Consider the following 23,433-nt stretch of genomic DNA (forward strand, 5'->3'; position numbering starts at 1 on the left):
TCTTAAGGACTGTTGAATACATGAGCACAGTTGCATGTTCAATAATTGTTTATGGTTCATTGAACAAGCATGAAAAACAATGTTTAAACCTTTTCAATAAAGATCTGTAAAGCTTATTTGGCTTTTACAAAATTATCTTTAAAATACAGTCTCCTGAAAAATGGATGTTTCTTTTTTGCTGAGTATAGTTAGTAAAAACAAGATGTAAAAGAAAAAGGCTTTGTCTGAAATACAAACAACAGGTTAAACATACATTTTATATTTTACACCTTTACATTTTTAGGCAACTATTCTTGTAAATTAGTTCTTTTAAATAGGCCAATATCAAATCTCCCCTTTATCTCCAAGATCTTTGAAAAGGTTGTAGTACAGCAGCTATGCTCATACATACAGTGTATCCGGAAAGTATTCACAGCATTTCACTTTTTCCACATTTTGTTATGATACAGCCTTATTTCAAAATCTATTAAATTAATTATTTTCCTCAAAATTCTATAAACAATACCCCCATAATGACAATGTGAAAAAGGTTTTTTGAAATCTTTGCAAATTTATTAAAAATAAAAAAAGCACATGTAAATAAGTATTCACAGCCTTTGCCATGACACTCAAAATTGAGCTCAGGTGCATCCTGTTTCCACTGATCATCCTTGAGATGTTTCTACAACTTGATTGGAGTCCACCTGTGGTAAATTCAGTTGATTGGACATGATTTGGAAAGGCACACACCTGTCTATATAAGGTCACAAAGTTAACAATGCATGTCAGAGCACAAACCAAGCCATGAAGTCCATGGAGTTGTCTGTAGACCTCCGAGACAGGATTGTATCGAGGCACAGATCTGAGGAAGGGTACAGAAACATTTCTGCAGCATTGAAGGTCCCAATGAGCACAATGGCCGCCATCATCCATAAATGGAAGAAGTTGGAACCACCAGGACTCTTCCTAGAGCTGGCCGCCTGGCCAAACTGAGTGATCGGGGGAGAAGGGCCTTAGTTAGGGAGGTGACCAAAAACCCTATGGTCACTCTGACAGAGCTCCAGCGTGTCTCTGTGGAGAGAGGAGGACCTTCCAGAAGAACAAAAATCTCTGCAACACTCCACCAATCAGGCCTGTATGGTAGAGTGGCCAGACTTCCGTCTGGAAGCCACTCCTCAGTAAAAGGCACATGACAGCCTTCCTGGAGTTTGCCAAAAGGCACCTGAAGGACTCTCAGACCTAAGATTGAACAAAGCTTGAACTCTTTTGCCTGAATGGCAAGCGTCATGTCGTTAGGAAACCAGGCACCAGTCATCACCTGGCCAATACCATCCCTGCAGTGAAGCTTGGTGGTGGTAGCATCATGCTGTGGGGATGTTTTTCAGCGGCAGGAACTGGGAGACTAGTCAGGATCGAGGGAAAGATGAATGCAGCAAAGTACAGAGACATCATTGATAAAAACCTGCTCCAGCATGCTCTGGACCTCAGACTGGGGCGAAGGTTCATCTTCCAACAGGACAACGACCCTAAGCACACAGCCAAGATAACGAAGGAGTGGCTACAGCACAACTCTTTGAATGTCCTTGAGTGGCCCAGCCAGAGCCCAGACTTGAGCCCGATTGAACATCTCTGGAGAGATCTGAAAATGGCTGTGCACCGACACTCCCCATCCAACCTGATGGAGTTTGAGAGGTCCTGCAAAGAAGAATGGGAGAAACTGCCCAAAAATAGGTGTTCCAAGCTTGTAGCATCATACTCAAAAAGACTTGAGGCTGTAAATGGTGCCAAAGGAGCTTCAACAAAGTATTGAGCAAAGGCTATGAATATTTATGTACATGTGCTTTTTTTGTTTTTTATTTTTAATAAATTTGCAAAGATTTCAAACAAACTTCTTTCACGTTGTCATTATGGGGTATTGTTTGTAGAATTTTGAGGAAAATAATGAATTTAATCAATTTTGGAATAAGGCTTTTAAAATAACAAAATGTGGAAAAAGTGAAGCGCTGTGAATACTTTCCGGATGCACTGTACATAGGAACAACATTCATGAAATGTATCAGTCAGGATTTAGACCTCTTCATAGCACAGAGACAGCATTAGTTAAAGTAGTAAATTACCTACTATTAGCCACTGATCAGGGTTGTGTCACCTTGCCTGTGTTACTTGACCTTAGTGCAGCTTTTGATACTATAGATCATACTATTCTCCTTGATAGACTAGAAAACATTGTTGGCATTAAGGGAACAGTCCTCTCCTGGCTCGATCTTATTTGACCGATCGCTATCAGTTCGTAGATGTAAATGACGACTTCTCCACACATACCGAGGTTAAATTTGGAGTTCCACAAGGCTCTGTTTTAGGCCCACTGCTTTTTACTTTATATATGCTACCTCTAGGTCAAATTATTCATAAACATGGAATTAGCTTCCACTGTTATGCTGATGATACACAGCTGTATGTTTCAGCAAAGCCAGATGACAAACAGCAACTTAATAAAGTTGAGGAATATTTAAAGGACATTAGACATTGGATGCTTATTAACTTCCTCTTACTTAATTCTGACAAGACAGAAGTACTTGTACTCGGACCACGAGTAGCTAGAAATAAGCTTTCTGATTACATAGTTACTCTGGATGGTCTTTCTGTTTCGTCATGTGCAGCAGTAAAAGACCTTGGTGTGATTACTGACTCCAGTCTTTTATTTGCCGCTCATGTAGATAATATTACTAGGATAGCCTTCTTTCATCTCAGAAATATTGCTAAGATAAGAAATATAATGTCACTACATGATGCAGAAATATTATTTCATGCTTTTGTCACCTCTAGACTAGATTATTGTAATGCCTTATTGTTTGGATGTTCCAGTAGGAGCATAAACAAGCTCCAGTTAGTCCAGATTACAGCTGCAAGAGTTCTTACTAGAACTAGAAAGTATGACCACATCACCCCTATCTTATCGACACTGCATTGGCTGCCAGTGAAATCTCGCATTGATTATAAAATACTACTATTGACCTATACAGCACTGCACAGTCTCGCACCACAGTACCTAAGAGAACTTTTGGTCTTCTATGATCCACCACACCTACTTAGATCAAAAGGTACAGGCTACTTGTCGGTACCTCGAATAGTGAAGGCTACAGCAGGGGGGAGAGCTTTCTCTTACAAAGCCGCACAGTTATGGAATAGCCTTCCAATTAGTGTTCGGGACTCAGACACAGTCTCAGTGTTTAAGTTTAAGCTGAAAACATATTTGTCTACTCAAGCCTACCACGAATAGACTTTCTTTTATGCAAAGCACAGTCTTCCTTGCTACTGTCTCCACCAGCTTGTTCAACTGGGATTAATCCACACACTTAAAATCTGTATGCTGTGTTTATATATTTCCGTAAAGCTGCTTTGAGACAATGTCCATTGTTAAAAGAGCTATACAAATAAAATATTGAATTAAAAGGTGTGAAGTTATTGGCTAAAGAGAAATTACGTGTTTGTTAATTGTTCGAGAAGGGATACCTGTAACTCCTTGTTTTCCTTGGTGAGACGAAGTCTCTCTGCTCTCTCTGTGTCTAAGGCCTGACTCACAGCCTCTCCCCAAAACCTCTCATCACTCAGCTCAGATACCACAGCCATTATCTGTGCTCAGATACAGACACAAAATATGCATTAGCCAGCACTTTTTCATGAGACTGTATTAAGTTGATTTCATCAACTTATATAAATGGTCAGTTAGATTTAAAAAAAAAAGAAATTTGATATCTCAGAGATTTATATAATTTAAATGGCAGTAGGTAAAGGCACGTGCGCACACACACGCACATGCACACACACACGCAAATACACACACACACACACGCGTACACACAAACTGTGCATTAGGCAATACTTTTTGATAAGATTTATTTAAGTTGATTTCATCATTTATAGAAATTGCCGGTTGGCTTTACGAAAGAAATTTCTTATTTCATACAGATTTAAATAATTTAAACGGCATTAGTTAAAGACACACACGCGCACGCACACACACACACACACACACACACACACACACACACACACACACACACACACAAACACACACACACCTTGGTCTCCAGGTTGTCTGCAGTCTGTCTAAGTTCAATACGTTCCTTCTCAGACTTCTCTAGTCGCCTCCTCAGTATACTGATCTCATCCTGAAGCAAATAAACAGCAAATAACCACCAAATTTAGACCCTGTTCACATCTACACAATTTCCCTTTAAGGTCTGTTTATTACTTAGTCTTTCCTTTTTTATTTGTAGCAACACTTTTATCAATATTAACAAAACATTTGGAACAATACCTCTGTTATTAGGATTTTCCTAATATGTGTGTATAGTTTTGAATCGAAATACTATTTTTATTTCATTTTTATGGGTTAGTCATATAGCATTTTTAATGAATAACCTAGAATGACCAAATGAACACACACAAACAAATATAATAAGCATAACATAATATAATATAACATATGGTTGTAACACAATGATCAAGAACTTAGAACGGCTGCAATATAATTTAAGATACATAGCCTACCTCTTTTGCCCGGATCTTGTGTTCATCTATATTAACGTCCAGCAGAAGACGCATTCTACACAGCAATTTCCACCAACTCCAGGAGGCGACTCGGTCCAGAACACGGACATTTCGCTGGATACATCTCACAGCCATCTGTTGCACCTTTTTTTCAGAACAAGCACACAATAATTCAGACTTTTAACAGATAGATATTCGCCATAAGAATTCAGAGATCAATAAGAGCAGCGAAAAGATATCAATAAGGGTAGCAACAATTGCTTCTCTGACATCATGGCTGATGTTCTTTCTTCATGGCCTGATGTAGACACACACCTGAGTACTCCAGACCCAAACTGCCAAAGGATCTGCTTTTATAGAGGTACTGTAGTCACACTTGTTGATGATTAACTAATATTGTGCATTTCAGTAGTAACACCTTCCTGCTAATTACACTAATTACTGTGGCAGTGTAAGAGGTAAGAGTAACATTCACATGAATGCCAGGATCCATGGTTTCCAGCGGAACATTTCCCAGAGCATCACACTGCCTCGGCCGGCTTGCCTTCTTCCCATTGTGCATCCAAGTGCCATCTCTTCCCCAGATAAACGACGCACACACACACCCAGCCATAACATAATTCAACAAGAAAACACAATTCATCAGATCAGTCCACCTTCTTCTATCAGTCCACCTTCTTCTAGTGAGCTTTGGGTGTCCATGACCTTTTCAGCTGGTGCACTGGTTGTCCTTCCTTGGACCACTTTTGGTAGATACTAACCATTGCATACTGGGAACACCCCACAAGATCTGCCATTTTAGAGATGCTCTGACCCAGTCATCTAGCTATCACAATTCTTCCCTTGTCAAAGTTGCTTAGATCCTTACACATAGTGATCAGTTTACTGTGAACACTCTCCTCTCTCTGTGATAGCACTTTTTTTCTAGCCCCTCACTATTTGTGTATTCCCTTACCTGGTTCCTGTGTTATCACCTTTTGTCTTTTTTTCTCTGTTGACTTAGGTGTGCATGGATGAAGCCCCTGACCACTTGCACATTCCTTTACCTCCCAGAATACTATTTGCATGCATTTACATACCTTCCTGTTTCATGCAAATATACCCTTACACCTAGCCAATCAATAGTTAACCCATTATCTCTGTTGTGTGCCAACCTAATATATACTCTGCTTTTCTTTGAATAAATCAGAGATCTTGCCATTTGAACTTTGTGAGTCATTTGGTAAATTCTCCCAAGCGCTTGGTGTGGGAAGTGTGTAGTGAGGTGAAAGCGCCATCTTTCTTGTGTGTTTTCACTTTCTCTCTTCTTAAGAATCGTAACCCGGAGATACTCTAATTTCAAATCAACAGTTTTCTGGGGGCTTGTCCAGGATATCTACTGAGAGGTAAGAATAATTTAATTTGTTTTCTCTGCCTTGAAGTAGATATCTCATGTATCCCAATTTTATTACATGTGTTGCATAAATATTTTGTGGTGTTCTATGGAAGCAATTAGAAGTAACTGTTAGCTGAGTCTTTATCTGTATTTTGGCTCCGGCTACTGAGTAGTGTTCTCTCTCTGCATTATTATTATTTTTAACTACTTTTTATTCCATTTTATCAAGTGCAGTCGTACAGTACAATTAGTGGTTCAGAGATATAGCACAGGTATAAATGTCTTACAGAGCAGTCCATGGTTTCCAATATCCTCTCAGTGTCCACACATATTTCCCCCTCATGGGACAAAATGTTACGTAAAGGGTTACAACCACCAATACAGTAAATAGATAAAAATAAATAAATCAAAAAAGACAAAAATAGAGGCACAGTAATAATGAATAGATAATAGTAATGCATGAATAACATCAAGATGGCATTCAGATTTAGATAACAAAGAAGATCTACTCCGACTCCGACAACAAATCACATGAGAAAACATGAGATGTATCAATTTGGCACCGGCTGCTGAGTAGTGTTCTCTCTCGGCATGATCATAAATATAAATAGTTATTTGGCCCCAGTCGATGAGTAGTGTTCTCTCTCTGCATTATTGTAAATATAATTAGTTATTTGGCTCCGCCCACTTAGTAGTGTTCTCTCTCAGCATTATTGCATTACCCTTCTTCAAAGAATTTTGAAATAGGAGGATTTGGCTCTGGCCTCTGTATACAGTTTTCTCTCAGCCTTTATTGTATTACCCTTTGTTTAAAGAATTGTGAAATAGGAGGATAACCTGAGTCAGTCATGCACTATATTGCTTTCTTTTTTCTCTATATTTTTTTCTCTGATCCTCCTGCTGTGTGAACATACTTTACCGCCACGCAACACCTTCCTGCTGTCTTTGTTGTGTGTCATCTTTGTTGTTTGCTGTCTTTGTTGTGTCTTATTTGTTCTATATGTAAATCATTAGACATGGGTGGAAGTGGTCAGTCTATATCAATGAAAGCCTTCAAACTGACAATTATTCAGTTACAAGTACAGCTGATTCCACTACCATCAGGCCCTCTAACTCTCGTAACTCATGCTGAGTCTCAGTTATCTCCTTTTGAAATCATAATGGCCAGACCAGTTCCAACCCTGTGGACTAAAGCTAATCCTGGTGTTTTGGGGGTTTTTTAAATTGTTTACAGAAGACCTGGAACATGATTGTCAGTGATTACACTCAAGTGTTAACTGAACAAAGTGCATGGTAATATCTTTGCTTCTCTCCCTTTACCTGCAGAGAAACCTACTCCCCTTTTCAGTGATACAGTACTACAAAATCCCAGGAAGGTTGGAGAAGCCGCCTATGCACCTCACACAATGGCATCACTCGCACAGCCGTGCTCACTGACTCTCAACCCCAGTGGATCCATGCCAGTAGACTGAAACGGTGCCCAACTAGAACAAGCTCACCCGAGACAGGAGAAAATTCACAATCAAGCAGCCCCTAGGGGGCCTCTTCTCGTCTCACCTTAACACATACACATACAGATTTTATTGTATTAGCCTTGAGAACACATATAAGTATAAACAATGACTCATGCCCTGTCTGGAGGGAGCATGTGAGTGGTGGGAGATGTTGTAGGCTCATGGATCACTGGGTGTTCCTCGCCGTTTATGGGGAGTGTGTGTGTGCAGGTCCCATTGGTACCTGATAAGTTTACTGTGAACACGCTCACCTCTCTAAGAACACCCCCTTCTCTGTTTCCTGGTTCCTGTGTTGGAATCAGGAAACATACACATTTTTCCAGTTTCGTACAAATCAATTTTGAGAACTGATTGTTCACTTGCTGCCTAATATATCCCACCCCTTGACAGGTACCACTGTAATGAGATAATTGATCAGTGGTTTTAACGTTATGGCTGATATTTATGTTTAAGAGTGTTTCCATTTTAACTAATTCTGTCCTGCAACTTCCATCTTGCATTGTAGAAATGCGTGGCCTGGATCTCACCTTCAGACGGCGATATCTCTGCCGTGCCAAATGCCCCAAACAGGCGGCCTGCATCTGCACCAGCCAGTTGTTGACCAAGCCATCCCTTTGCACAACCAGCAATTTCAAGACACCATGTTTTAAGAATACCTAACACACACACACACACACACACACAAAACCATAAATACACACATCCGTGACAACTATACAGGATCCTTTTATGTTAATGTAGACTCGCACCTTGCTTGCTCCCAGAACAATACTCTTCTTATCCAGATCCAATTTGATCAATAATTCCTCCACTGCCTGCAAGAGATAATCAGGGATTCAAACATTTTTAACTAGGTAACTTTCACATCAATAAGTTCAAATCAATAACATGAACACCTGTTTTCATGTTTAACATTGAATTCTAAATAAAATGGCAATAGACAGAAAATTGTCATGTATGTATGTGCATTCCACTTAGATTTTCACACCTTTCTCTCATTTGGAGTGATAAAGACAGAACCATAGCGTTTCATTACAGTAGGTGACAGTGCCTGGAAGCGGCAGCGGAAATCACTCAGAGACATATGATCGGGGTAGCCTGGGATAGAGAGACACTAGTCACAAACTAGCCTGATTATGAGCATTGAATTTAAACACAGCCTTGTCCATCAATGCCATTTCAGTATAATAGTAATAGTGATTACAATAGCAGCTGAATGTGAGTGAAAATATGTGTGAGACCTATACGATACAGTTGCAAAGCAGGTAGTAAGTGGGTTGCGTGTAGCTGGGTGCGTAATGCAGGAACATCAACGCCACCACCGTCAACCTTAGCACTGAGACACTGTAGGAAAACTGGCTGTGCACGACGAATCAGGTTTATGAGAGCATCCTGTTGAGAGAGAGAGAGAGACAGATAGACAGACAGACAGAGAGAGATATTAAATTACATCAGAACAGCATTGCTTCAATATCTGAAATACAAGTACAAACAAAAATTGAAATTTTCTATAAAGATATAAAATGTCTGGGTTACGCATGTAACCTTGTTCCCTGAGAAAGGAACAAGACGTTGTGTGAGCTTAAAGCTGTGGGAAGCACCGTCAGCTGTATTATCTTCAGCAAGACTGCAAGTCATCATTTGAATAATGCTTCATTTCCTCGCTATATTTTTTTTTAAAAAAAGAAAGAAAAATCTCTGTACTTTTCTGTCCCTTAAAAAAAAGAGAGAAAAGTATGAGTGAGAGAGAATTCAGGAAGTGTGTTGCGCCTTGCTCACGTTTCATCACAGCGGGTGAGACACTTTCTGTGTGAAGTGTCTAGGGTTGGTGTACGCCAGGGCAGCCCTCGAGAGGTCTGATTCTGCGCATTGTGAACGGCTTACAATTAGGCAGCTCCTCTTGTGACTCGCTCTCTTCTCGGCAAAGGGAGTTGGGTTTCAGAGCCTCACGAATATGGGGATCTCGTATGGATCCGAAAGAGGAGCCAGAGACGAGCGCTGCTCTATCTTTTGCTCTGTCTTTCGGGTCTGGATTTTGGAGCTCACATTGTGACTCTTTCCGCTATGGAAAACCAAAATAAATAAATAAATAAATTTCCTCTCTGACTCAGCGGAGCCTGAAGGGTGTGCTAAAAACAGCAGCTCTCAAGCATATATAGAGCTTCTTGAAGTGATTACTAAGGCTGGATGAGCTTTTTTCTCCTCAGTGAAAATAAATCTCCCTGACACTGCAGAAAAGTCCCTTTTTTCCAAAAGTGCATGACAAAATATCATACTTCTGGGGGAAAACCATGCATAAGCCATATTTATAACCCCACAATGTCAGATTATTCGGTCATCATGGGGAATGAACGGCACAGTTATTTAGCTATGCCGAAGGTGGAGGAGGCACTTGCAAGCTACCTCTCTCCATCGACGACAGGTAATTTAGTTGGGCCGGCTTTGCCATCCAAACCATGTAAGGCCAACTCAGCATTGGTGAGCAAGGCCTATGCGGTAGTGGGTCTTGCTTGTGGGTCACTGCAGACAATGGCAGTGTTGCAGGCCAGGGTGCGGTCTTATACGGCTGTCCAGCTCACGGTCTCTGGAGCGGCCCTCATCTGGAGTGGCATATAAATGACCTAGAAATGTCATAGAAATGACGCCATGGTGCACATGTGGCACATATATGTACACATATAAAGCACATATATGCCTTTACCCCGATCGCTATGCTCCTACAAGTTCTAGCAAGACTTCACCAAGATCGTTTATGTCTGTTGCTAGTAGCATATTATTGGCCAGCTCAGCTTCTCAGAGATAATATCCCTACTAGACAGCACTCCTTGGAAGATTCCCATCCACAGCGATCTACTGTCTCAAGCCGGAGGGCTGATTTATCACCCTCGGCCAGAACTGTGGAAACTGTGGGTCTGGCCCCTGAGGGGCACCAGCTCATAGATTCTGGTCTCACAACTGAGGTTGTAGAGACCATGTTGAATGCTAGAGCATCATCCACGAGGAAATTGTATGCAATCAAGTGTGTCACAGCTCAGTCAGATCAGAACTCAAATTCCCAAGATGCAACACTCACTTCTCTGCATGCATGCGCTCACCATCCCCGGAGTTCTGATCAGACACACCTGGCACCAATCTCACACACACACTCTCACTGCTAGTACTTAGGGAATTCATTCACCCAGAATCTATGCGAAGTATACGCTGAGTCAACTCGTTTCTCTGCGTTACCAAGCCGTTCTAGTTAGTTTGTCCTCTTGTGATCCTCGACCCTTGTTTCTGGTTTCGACTACGCTCTCTGCCTGACCCCATTTGTGTTGTTCGTCCGATCGCTTGACCTTTGCCTGTCTTACGACTACGTTTCTTGTACTTCCCGATACCAAGCTCTACACCTGCCATCCGCTCCTACTTCCGTGCCGATTCGAGGTTCATGACAGAATACTTCGCTTTCCAATGGAAGCAGCGGGAGATCCCCGCTGGCCGCAAGCCATCGAGGGAAATGGCTGGATGATTAGTGACCATGATCACCGTCTCGCAAACCTGACTGAGCAGGTAGCTCGGCTAAACCAACCCACGCAGCTTTCTACGGCACCGACCACACGCTTACCTCCCACTCCAGCGCCGGAGAAGTATGACAGAGATCCGGCATGCTGCCGAGGTTTTTTACTCCAGTGCTCCCTGTTTTTTTCCCCGTACCCAGACATGATGGAGAATCGGAAAATAATCCACTTCATGGAACTCTTAACTGGGAGAGCTCTCCTCTGGGCCACCGCGGAATGGGAACAGGAAGGGAACGTCATCAGCACGTATGATCAGCTGACATCATGTTTCCGCACTGTATTCGACCATTCTCCAGACAACCGGGAGACTGGGGAGGAATTATTATCCTTGACGCAGGGATCACGTTGTGTGGCGGATTACGCTCTTGAATTTCGTACTGTGGCCGCTAGGAGCGGACGGAATCAACCTGCTCTAAAGACTATGTTTCGACGGGGATTAAATGCCGATATCGTAACGGAGCTGGAGTGCCGTGATGATAAGCTGACTCTCGATTCAGTCATCAATGTAGCTATAAGACTGGATCGTTTTCTACGGAGCCGCTGCTCCATACGCAGCGAGGCGGAAGCACCAGTGTCTGAGAGCCCTAGTGAATCCATGCAGCTGGGACAGACTTGGATGAGCATGCAGGAGAGAGAACGATGGCGCCGTGAACATTGTTGTTTCTACTGCGGCGAAGAAGGGCCACTTCATGCACCAATGCCCTCTCAAACAGTGCTCTACCCGAGGGGAATCCAAAACTGTCAAACAACCTCAGCCAGGGGTGAGTTTAGAACCCATTGCCCAGTGCTCAGTTCAGTCTGCGTTCGTATTACCAGTTATATTAGAATACTCAAGCGTTTTCTGTATTTTAGAGGCGCTGATTGACTCTGGAGCGGCGGGGAACTTCATTGACCAAGAGACCGTACTCCAATATAACATCCCCATTCGTCCTCTCAGCACCCCTCGCCGTGTCCAAGCCATAGATGGAGCCCCCATTGGAGATGGTTTAATCACCCACTGCACCGAACCCATTTACCTCCGCATCAGCGCTCTTCATCAGGAGAAAATTACGTTCCATGTCATTGTGACGGCACGGCATCCAGTGGTTCTCGGTCTTCCTTGGCTCGAACATCACAACCCACAAATTTCATGGAATCAAAGGGAGATCACTCGCTGGTCAGCTCACTGCATCAATCACTGTCTCCAAGTCCCTGTGATCTCCTTAGCATCCACATCCGTTGAGAGCCCTGACAAGGCGGACAACGTTCTGATCCCCAGTGTTTACCACGACCTCATTGAAGTATTCAGTAAGAAGAAGGCTAGTGGACTACCTCCTCATCGAGATTACGACTGCGCAATTGATTTGCTTCCAGGCACTACACCACCACGAGGGAGAGTCTATCCGTTAACGGTAACTGAACAAAAAGCCATGGAGGGGTACATTCAGGAAGCTTTGCACCAAGTTTATATACGACCATCTACCTCTCCAGCATCTGCGGGGTTTTTCTTCGTAGAGAAGAAGGGAGGAGGTTTACGACCATGTATCGACTACCGAGGACTAAACCGGTGTTGCATCAAGTACCGTTACCCACTACCTCTAGTACCAGCCGCTCTGGAACAATTGCGCACTGCCACCATCTTCACGAAGCTGGACTTACGCAGTGCATACAACTTGGTGCGGATTCGAGAAGGAGATGAATGGAAGACTGGGTTCAGCACAACTTCAGGTCACTATGAGTATCAGGTCATGCCGTATGGGCTTTCTAACGCCCCCTCGGTCTTCCAATGTCTAATCAACGACGTGTTACGTGACATGCTGGGACGCCATGTGATCGCCTACATAGACGACATTCTAATATATTCTGACTCCCGGGAGGAACATGTTCACCACGTCCGCCAAGTTCTACAATGACTGCTCCATCATCAGTTACATGTCAAAGCTGAGAAATGCGAATTTCATAAAACCACGATAGCGTTTCTGGGATACATCATCAGCCCCGAGGGGATCTCCATGGACCAAGAAAAGGTCCAGGTGGTAGTAAACTGGCCCCCACCCACGACGATCAAGGAACTACAGAGGTTTCTGGGGTTCGTGAACTTCTACAGAAGGTTTATTAGAAATTTCAGTGCCATCGCCAACCCCCTCACGTCCCTGCTAAAGGGGAAACCCGAACGTCTATCATGGAATCCAACCGCCCAAACTGCCTTCGACAAGCTCAAGAAAGCCTTCACTACTGCACCCATCATCAAACATCCGGACCTATCCAGACCGTTCATAGTGGAGGTGGACATGTCAGAAACTGGGGTAGGAGCCATTTTATCCCAGCGATTCGGAGAGAAGCCAAAGCTCCATCCGGTGGCATTCTTCTCGCGAAAGCTTTCCCCCGCTGAGAGAAACTACGATGTGGGAAATCGTGAACTCTTGGCAATTAAGTTAGCGCTGGAGGAGTGGAGACACTGGTTATAGGGGGCTACACATCCCTTTGTCATCTTCACAGACCATAAGAACCTGGAGTACCTTCGCACTGCAAAGTGACTCACACCCCACCAGGCCCGATGGGCCCTGTTCTTCACCAGGTTTCACTTCACGTTATCCTACAGACCAGGGTCCAAGATAACACATAAAAGCTGATGCCCTGTCTCGTCTCGACCACACAGAACGTGTCAACGAGCATGAAGAGTATATCATCCATCCTTCATGTATTATCAATGCGCTAGATTGGGATCTGGACCAGGAGCTAAAGCAGATTCCCCAGTCACAAGTGCCCGTAAAGTGTCCCCCGAACAAACTATTTGTACCCAAAGAGTACTGCCAAGAACTCATCATCTGGGCACACACGGTACTTGGTACAGGGCATTCAGGGGCACAGCGCACACACCATCTCCTAAAAGAGAAGTACTGGTGGTCCAATATGGCAGGAGATATACACAAGGTGGTGACATCCTGTTCATCTTGCGCACAGAATAAGATACCTCGGACCCTCCCAGCTGGGAGGCTGAAGCCCTTACCCATACCCGAACGCCCATGGTCACACATATCCGTAGACTTCGTAACGGATTTGCCTAAATCCCAAGGAAATACCACAGTTCTAGTCACAGTGGACCGGTTTTCCAAGTCCGTACGTTTTATTCCATTACCTGCTCTCCCCACCGCCTTCGTGACAGCCGAACTTCTATTCCAGCATGTTTTTAGATATTTCGGCATTCCGGAGGAGATTCTCAGTGACAGGGGCCCGCAGTTTACTTCCAGAGTGTGGTCCAGCTTCATGACTAAGATGGGAGTAACAGTGAATCTCACCTCCGGATATCACCCAGAAGCCAATGGACAAGTTGAACGAATCAATCAGGAACTAGGGTGATTCCTCCGTACTTTCTGTGCCAATAACCCAGAGGATTGGAGCAAGTTTTTGCCATGGGCCGAGTACGCCCAGAACTCACTACGTCATGTGGCTACCAATCTTACTCCTTTCCAGTGCGTACTAGGTTACCAACCCCCACTGTTCCCGTGGAACGCGACCCCCACCACAGCTCCTGCCATTGACCAATGGTTTGAACGTAGCGAGCGTGTCTGGGCTGACACCCACCAATGCCTGAAAGAGACCACAGACACATACAAGCGCAAAGCAGATCGCCACCGCAAAGAACACCCTAATTACTGTTGTGGATAAAAAATGTAATAAAATAAACATAAGGGAGACCTAGCATCCAGCAAAGGGGAGAGGAAGGACTGACGACGGGCACCTAGACACATAGAAGCGGGATTAGGCGGACATTGACAAATTGGAATTACACTTTAAAGATCTTTAAGAGCAGTAGTTGTCAAAAAAGTCAAAAAGAGGTATACGAGCTGAGCTGAGGAGTGCTAATATACACACACACACACACACGCGCTCGTACAGTCAAGGGCGGGCAAGTAGACATAACACATACACACACTCTCCCTCTCACACACATACTACAATAACTTTATAAGAATAATAAAAAGGAATATTAAGATATTTTAAGGGTAATATCTTATAATAATAATATATATACTCTTTATAAAAACCAGAATAATATGATATGTGGGACAGTAGAATGGTAATATAATGATATTATGAAGTAGGAAGTACAGTAAACCGTGTTTTCAAGCAGTATAACTATATATAAAATAGAGATATAGAGCTAATATGAAAATAAATTATAAACTAGAAATGCAGGCTCGCAAGGAAGGCCTTAATTTTAAGAAAGAACCATGAGGAGCCATTTATAAGGGTGGCTGAGTCAAGCTGCCCCCCCGCGAGATAACAATAAGACCAAGGTCACTCTAGATTGTTTAGTCTTGTCCACTTTCTATTTTACGGGTAATTCAAATTCTCTGGTTTCGATTCTCTGGGTAACTGAAACTCTCTGGTTTTGACTTTCTGGGTTATTAGAAATCCCTGGGTTCTGATTTTATGTGTAAATTGAAACCCCTGGTTTTGATTCTATGTGTAAGTGGAATAGCCCTTTTCTGGAACATAAGAGTAAGGTAGATGAGCTCTTTTTTAACCCTATTGGTAGTGAGATCATAGTCTTCTTGAAACATAGGGGTTATTTACTGTATAAGTACAGTATAAATACTGGAGCTTAAGCTCAGGGTATTGGGATCACTTCTGAGAATTCTCATCGGTGTGGATCTCGTGTGGTGGAATGGAACAATAAAGCTGGACCCTTGCTTCTTCTCACTCACGGCTGGTGTATTTTTTCTATCTCCAACTGGGCTCAGAGGTAGATGTGAGTATTGGCTTCTATGTTGAATTTTAAGTGTTTTTGGGTAATAGGCTAAATTTGAGCCAACATTACCAACCAGGCGATAGGGTGTGGTTGTCCACAAGGGACTTAAGACAAGCTCATAGCTGTAAAAAAAAACTAACACCAAGATACACTGGACCATTCAAGATCCTCAAGCGAGTCAATGAAGTCACTTACCGTCTGGAACTGCCACGACACAGCCGCATCTCCGCCTCATTCCACGTATCATGTCTCAAACCTATTATCAATGGTCCATTAGCCACCGAAGTACCATCTGAAACTCCTCCAACCCCTCTGGAAATCGATGGACAACCGGCTTACCGTGTCAAGAACATCCTCAAATCTAGACTCAGGAGAGACAAGCTGGAGTGTTTGGTCGAGTGGGAGGGTTATGGACCTGAGGAACAATGCTGGGTTCCCAAGCAGGATATACTGGATCCACAGTTTACTAAAGACTTTCACGTAACTTATCCTGATCTCCCTGGTCCATGACCCGGGGGAGGCCAAGAAAGAACTCGGCTCCCAGAGTGAGCCATTTGGGGGGGGTTCTGTCACAGCTTAGTCAGATCAGAACTCAAATTCCCAAGATGCAACACTCACTTCTCATGCATGCATGCTCTCACCATCCCCGGAGTTCTGATCAGACACACCTGGCACCAATCACACACACACACTCTCACCGCTAGTACTTAGAGAAGTCCTTCACCCAGAATCTATGCGAAGTATACTCTCAGTCAACTCGTTTCTCTGCGTTACCAAGCCATTCTAGTTAGTTTGTCTTCTTGTGATCCTCGACCCTTGTTTCCGGTTTCAACTACGCTCTCTGCCTGATCCCGTTTGTGTTGTTCGTCCGTTCGCTTGACCTTTGCCTGTCTTACGACTACGTTTCTTGTACTTCCCAATACCACGCTCTACTCCTGCCGCCCGCTCCTGCTTCCGTGCCGATTCGAGGTTCATGACAAAGTGGCAACGTTTTGTCTTGTGGTGTGAGGAATGTCAGCTAGTCCCAGTGAACTGTGCAATAGCTAAGGTCCCGGAGTTCTTACAGGGATGTTTCTCAGTGGGGTTTACTCCTCATACAACCAGGGTCTACATGGCTGCCATTTTGGCCAGCCACGTCCCTATTGATGGAACCTTTGTGGGGCAACATCCTCTAACTTCGTGGTATATGCGTGGTGTCAGGTGGTTGAGGCCAGTCTGCAGACCATGCATACCTTCCTGGGACCTTTCTGTGGTTCTGGAAGGTCTGTCAAGTGCCCCATTTGAGCCCCTAGAGTCAGCCTCTGAGAAGCTTCTGACTCTAAAGGTAGCTCTTCTGCTGGCCCTGACATCTCTCAAGTGAGTAGCCGATCTACAAGCTCTCTCTGTTGCCCCTTCCTGCCTTGACTTTACCCCTGGATTAGCCAAAGCTTTCTTGTATTCTAGGCTGGATTAGATTCCTAAAGTGCCTACATCTGCTGCCCAGCCAGTAGTGTTGAAGGATTTCTGCCCTCCTCCATACCTCACACCGGTCCACCTCTCCAGCCAGTGGCGTAAGTCGGAGAAGCTGGTGGTCTGCTTTGGTGGCGACAGTAGTGGTGATGCTGTGACAAAGCAGTGCATCTCTAATTGGATAGTGGAAGCAATCTATATTGCTTATGAGGCACGGCGTCTTGGTACATCTCAGGACCCCACAGATGCTCAATAGGGTTTAGCTCTGGAGACATGCTTGGCTAGTCCATCACCTTCACCCTCAGTTTCTTTAGCAAGGAAGTGGTCGTCTTGGAGGTGTGTATGGAGTCGTTATCATGCTGGAATACTGTCATGCGGCCCAGTCTCCAAAGGGAGGGGGGATCATGCTCTGCTTCAGTACGTCACAGTACATGTTGGCATTCATGGTTCCCTCAATGAACTGTAGCTCTGCAGTGCCCGCAGCACTCATGCAGCCCCAGACCATGACACTCCCACCACCATGCTTGACTGTAGGCAAGACACACTTGTCTTTGTACTCCATACCTGGTTGCCATCACACACGCTTGACACCATCTGAACCAAATAAGTTTATCTTGGTCTCATCAGACCACAGGACATGGTTCCACTAATCCATGTCCTTAGTCTGCTTGTCTTCAGTAAACTGTTTGCAGGCTTTCTTGTGCATCATCTTTAGAAGAGGCTTCCTTCTGGGACGACAGCCATGCAGACCAATTTGATGCAGTGTGCTGCATATGGCCTGAGCAAAGTGTCATTTCTTGTGTTGTCACATGAAAAGATATAATCATATATATATATATATATATATATATATATATATATATATATATATATATATATATATATATATATATATATATATATATATATATATATATGCACACATACATACATACATACATACACACAAGCTCACACCCAAACAGTACTGTGCAAAAGTTTAAGGTACCCTTTTTTTTGTACAAACTAGTGAGGAGCAAAAGAGAATTGTTTGTAGAAATGACTTTAGTGAGCCTTACCACTTGCAGTTTAATAGAGATGCAGTGTGAGTGTCTCCTGATGGCAGCCATTCCTCCAGTTAAGGTCTTGCGCACGTTCCCACTTCTCTCCAGAAAGCGCTGTGAGCCTCCTTCAACACCACCCAAACACCGAGACAAAGGAGGAACCGAGGCCCGTTGAGCAAACAGAGCTTTTACTACATGACTGAGAGACAGAGAGAGATTGCGAGAAAGAGCAATTTGTAATCATAATAGTGGTACCTTTACAACCATAAAATGCAATATTACAGTTTGTAGTACATCATGCATTGTGCTTTTTTTCCTTTCATCTGTTGTGTTTGTTCTTTAAAAGTAAGTATTTATATATATGAAACCTGCAACTTTTCAGCCACCACTGAAATGGTCTCATGTGCAATAGGCCCAACAGTATAACATTGGCTAATGCTGCCATAAGGCCCAACAGTCTCTCGTAGAGACTGGAGGGGATGCCCAGACCCAGCTTTATCTTGCTCAATGTTGATAGGACTGACCCTAAATGTGTTGGAGATAGAAATGCCCTAATCGTAGTAGAATCCCATATAACCCCTAGAAAAGTTGTCCTCTGCACTGGAGAAAGCAAACTTTTCTTGAGGTTCAACCTGAGCCCCAAGCTCTTCATGTGGGCGAACACAACATCTCGATGTTGAAGCACCAGTTCCCTGAATTGTGCTAGAATTAACCAGTCATCCAGGTACTTTAGTACACGGATGCCCTGGAGTCGCAAGGGAGCCAGAACAGCATCCATGCACTTTGTGAAGGTGCGAGGGGATAATGCTAGCTCGAAGGGAAGAACCCAATATTGGTATGTATTGTCTCCAAACGCAAACCTCAGGAACCCCCTTTGACTGGGCGATATTCCTATGTGGAAATGTGCATCTTTCAGATCGATTGTCACAAACCAGTTCTCGAACTGAATCTGTGGCACTATAAATTTGAGCGTCAGCATCTTGAACCTGTATATCCGAAGAGTATGGTTCAGATGCTGCAGATCTAAAATTGGCTGCATTGGTCCCATCTTTTTTGCGGACCAGGAACTAACGACTTTAAAAACCTCCCTCCCTTAGGGAATGGGGTACATATTCTATGGCCCCTTTGTGCAATAGGGATCTTACTTCCTGCACTAACCTTGGGCTCTGGTCTGTGCTGCCTACTGTGGTGAGCACACCTCTGAACCGGGGGGGTCAAACTCTGAACTGGACCCGGTAACCCTTTTCTATGGTAGACAGAACCCATGGAGACACATTTGGCAGTAGTATCCACACTGCCTGTTGGTCTTTTAGTGATGTTAACTTTTCCACATTCTACTGGAGGGAAAGCATCAGATTTTCATTGCCCTGTGACAGCTCGCTGACCAGAGAAGACTGAAAACTTGGGACAGTCTTGGCTATGGGAGGCCCTACAGTCACACTGGGGGTGATCTCCCCTAACAACTTCATGTCCCCTGATACGTCCCTCCGTGGCCCATCAGGACCGCTCCTTCCTTGCCTGCTTGACCTTTATGATCATTCTTAGATCAGGCCCATTAGCAGGTTGTGGTGCCCAGTCCCCCTGGTTCCCCGTGGAGGGAGGTGGGCCACCACACTTACCTTCTGTGCTTTCCTCGCACTAGCGTGGCCTGGGCTCCACTCATGGATGACCGCACGAACTCGACACGACGGGGAAGGAACTGACTGAACGCCACCATTTGCTGCTTTGCCTTGCGAAACCTGTCGGTGATGGCGTTAACCACGCCACAGGGGCATCCAGCAAGGAGACCTTATCTTTGTCCCACATCCCTGCGAGGTTGAGCCATAGGTGCCTTTTCCAGCTACCCATTGAACGGCCGATATGACAAGCCGTTTGCTTGGTCACCCGTAGAGACAAATCTGTGGCGCGGTGCAGCTCTGCCACTGCCTCGGGTGCCTCCTCCACCTTCAGCTTAGCTAAATAGCCGTGCTGCTCACTCCCATGACGCCTGAGTAATCAGATGTCGTGGGGTTATAAACACGGCTGTATGGTGTATGGTTTTCTCCAAAAGCGTGATATTTCATCATGTACTTCTGGAAAAAAGGGGAGTTTTCTGCGGTGTGAGGGAGATTTATTTTCACTTTAGAGGAAGCGCTCATCCAGCCTGCTATGAGGCACTTCCTCTTCCCCGGGCCAGTCTATATTCAGCTTTCAACTGCCCTAGTAATTGAATCTCTTTATATGCTTGAGAGCTGCTCTCAGTTTTTGGTGCAATGGCACCCCCTACTGGCTTGTCAGAGTCAGCGAGGGTGTTTTGGCTTTCCATAGTGGAAGGAGGAGTTGTGATGCAAGCTCTAAAGTCAGGCAGAGAGCCAGACCTGGAAGACATAGCAAGAGGTAGAGCCATGCTCGTCTCCGGCTCCTCTTCCAAATCCATACGAGATCCCCAGGACCTGAGCCGGCCGGCTGCCTTGGCAGTGGCTGGCCCAGATCCATGAAGCTCTGAAACCCATCTCCCTTCAGCCAAGAAGAGAGTGAGTTGTGAGCGAAGCTGCCTAATTGTAAAGCGTTCACAATGCTCGCAGTCAGACCCCTTGAGGGCTGCTGTGGCATGGTCCATCACTAAACACTTCACACAGAAAGTGTGTCCGTCTCCCCCGTGATGAAATGGGAGCAAGGGGTAACACACTTTCAGAATCCTCTCTGGCTCATTCTTTTTTTAAAGGTGTAGAAAAGTCCAGAGATTTTGAGAAAATATAGAGAGGAAATGAAGCATCTTTTTGTTTCGTTACACAAATAACGGACATGCAGTCTCTTTGAAGAAAATAAGGCTGATGGTGCGGTTCACATTTGCCATATGTATAATTACGCGACGTGCTTAATTGCCATGTCATCTGATCACAGCAGGCCTATAAATAGGCATGATGTTACACAAACTTCAGATGCCAGTCACACGCGAGGGCGCTCCTATAGCATTATGCTAAACGCATAAAAGGGAAAGGGAACAGTCTCTAGAATTTACACAGAATGGTGCAAAAAACACAAAACATCCAGTAAGCGTCAGTTCAACAGGAAGAAACTGGTGCCTTGATGATGTGAGAGATCAAAGGAGAATAGCCACATTGATCCAAGCTGTGGCCATTTAATGTGGTAACTCAAATTATTACTCTTTATAACCAGAGTGAGCAGAAAATCTCAAAATGCACAGCATGTCAAACACTGAGGCTACAACAGCAGAAGAGCACATTGTGCTCCACTCCTGTCAACCAAGAACAGAAATCTGAGGCTACAGTGGGCACAGGCTACAGGATCACTGTAACTGGGCAGTTAAGATTGGAAAATTATTGTCCAGTCTGATGATTCTAAGTTTCTTTTGCAACATGCACATGGTAGGGTCAGCATTTGCTATCAACAGCTTGAATCCATGGACCCAACCTGCCTTCAAAAGTTCAGGCTGGTGGTGGTGGTGTAATGGTGTGGGGAATGTTTTCTTGGCATGCATTAGGCCCCTTAATCAAGCCACCAATCAAGCACCATTGGAATAGCTCACCATATCTGAGTATTGTTGTCAACCATGTGCATCCCTTTATGGCCACATTTTACCCATCTTACCTACATGGCTAGGTCCAGCATGATAATATGGGTGGACCTTCCAGCAGGATAATGATCCAAAGCATACAGCAAAGGAAACTCAATTGGTTTCAGAGGAAAAAAAGCATGTGGGCGCGCGTGCACAAGCAAGGTGCGCAGGTGCCCGCTCTTTGAATGTTGACAACCGTGACATTGTTTACTATGGACATGTGCATTTGTTATGTTTCTGTTATGTCTTCTCCCTGTTCTCTCATTGGCTGTTGTTTGAGCGTGTGTATAGATTGGTGTCAGCCTTCAGCACTTAATGCACTGATTATGTTTGCTTATATACCGCGCGCCTCCCAGCATACGGCGCGGAGTATTAGTTTAGATTTGATACGATAGATAGTCATAGTCATAGTCTTAGTTATAGTCCATGTTAGGTTCCTTGTTAGAGTTATTTAGGTTAAACTTTAGATTTAGTCCACGCTGGTTTTTCCGCTCCCAGTTCTATGTTTCTTGTTTTGTATCTTGACCCTGTTTCTGTGACCGCGACATAGATTCCTGCTTTGCCCCGTTTATGCCTGTTTGCCAATCACCTGACTTTTGCATGTTTTTGGATTACATTTTTGGATCACGATTTTGGATTTACCTGACTATGTCTCTCTTAAATAAAATTGCTAAACTGCATTTGCATCTATCCTAATCTCCCTTACGTCTCGGGACGTGACAGAATACTCCGCCTATATATGGATGCAGCGGGAAGACAGGGGAGACATCACGCTGCAAAAACCATGGAAGTAACAGGACAGCACCTTATCGGGAAATGCTCAGAATACTGGCCACATTTCTTGTCCGTGCAGTTCCCTCAAAGATACGCCGTCGAACTTCCGCCAGAGACAGCGGGATTGGGGAGCTACTCGCTGGAGGTCCTCTTCAGCTGCCAGGTATATTTCTGCAGCCTGGCATATCCCAAGCCTAATAAGAGACAGTGGATCGGGTTCTTAGTGTCCAGGTTTTGTGGTCTGGCCCATGACTGGGTGGAGCAGCTGGTGAGTACTGGGTCCTCTGCCCTCCATGATGTCACTCAGTTTGCGGAACTTTTTATGGAGGAGTTTACGCAGCCAGGACAGACACACGGTCTGGATTTACTGGTGTGGAGAGTCAATTGGCAGCCCCAGGCTGACCTGCCATTCAACCTCTATTATGAGGGGATTGACAGGGCAGCCTCCACAGATCTGCTTCAGGTTCCAGCCAACGTCGGGGAGGTTTCTCCGGGATGCATGACTGGGCTGCGGGAAAGAGACTCAGCTCCTATGTCCCACATACAAGAAGCTGGGTCTCCAGGAAGCATTTTTCTGCTCTAAGGAATGCTTCAAGAGCAACTGGTGTTAACACAAGTGTATACACAGAAAAGTCCCTGCAGAACTACTGCCAGAGGTCAATGTAGCAACCTCTGTACCAAAGTTCGAACCTGTGACCCATGAGGTGGTCTCACCCGCCAAGCTCCAGTCAGAGGTCAACACGGCGACCTCAGAGCTCCAGCTTGAGACCCACGAGGAGGTCTCAGCACCTGAGCTCCTGCTAGAGGTCAAGGGGGCGACCTCAGAGCCCCAGCTTGAGACCCACGAAGGGGTCTCAGCTCCAGAGTTCTACTGTAATGGCAAGTTTCAGACCC

General features: G+C 44.5%; 1 protein-coding gene across 5 annotated transcripts in view; it reads right to left on the minus strand.

Moving 5' to 3' along the window:
• Positions 1 to 23,433, minus strand: part of LOC108276812 (unconventional myosin-XVIIIb) — a 123,923-nt gene that overhangs the window by 54,795 nt on the left and 45,695 nt on the right. For all 5 annotated transcript variants that reach the window (XM_053686687.1, XM_053686686.1, XM_047161135.2 and 2 more), the window contains 8 exons: positions 18,222 to 18,405; positions 8,664 to 8,814; positions 8,411 to 8,520; positions 8,172 to 8,237; positions 7,950 to 8,078; positions 4,534 to 4,677; positions 4,062 to 4,151; positions 3,493 to 3,612 (listed from right to left, as the gene is read on the minus strand). In XM_053686687.1, coding sequence (XP_053542662.1) covers positions 3,493 to 3,612; positions 4,062 to 4,151; positions 4,534 to 4,677; positions 7,950 to 8,078; positions 8,172 to 8,237; positions 8,411 to 8,520; positions 8,664 to 8,814; positions 18,222 to 18,405 — 994 coding nt within the window. The remainder of the gene's footprint in view (positions 1 to 3,492; positions 3,613 to 4,061; positions 4,152 to 4,533; positions 4,678 to 7,949; positions 8,079 to 8,171; positions 8,238 to 8,410; positions 8,521 to 8,663; positions 8,815 to 18,221; positions 18,406 to 23,433) is intronic.

This window comes from Ictalurus punctatus, chromosome 16 (genome assembly GCF_001660625.3).
Source record: "Ictalurus punctatus breed USDA103 chromosome 16, Coco_2.0, whole genome shotgun sequence".
Classification (NCBI taxonomy): domain Eukaryota; kingdom Metazoa; phylum Chordata; class Actinopteri; order Siluriformes; family Ictaluridae; genus Ictalurus; species Ictalurus punctatus.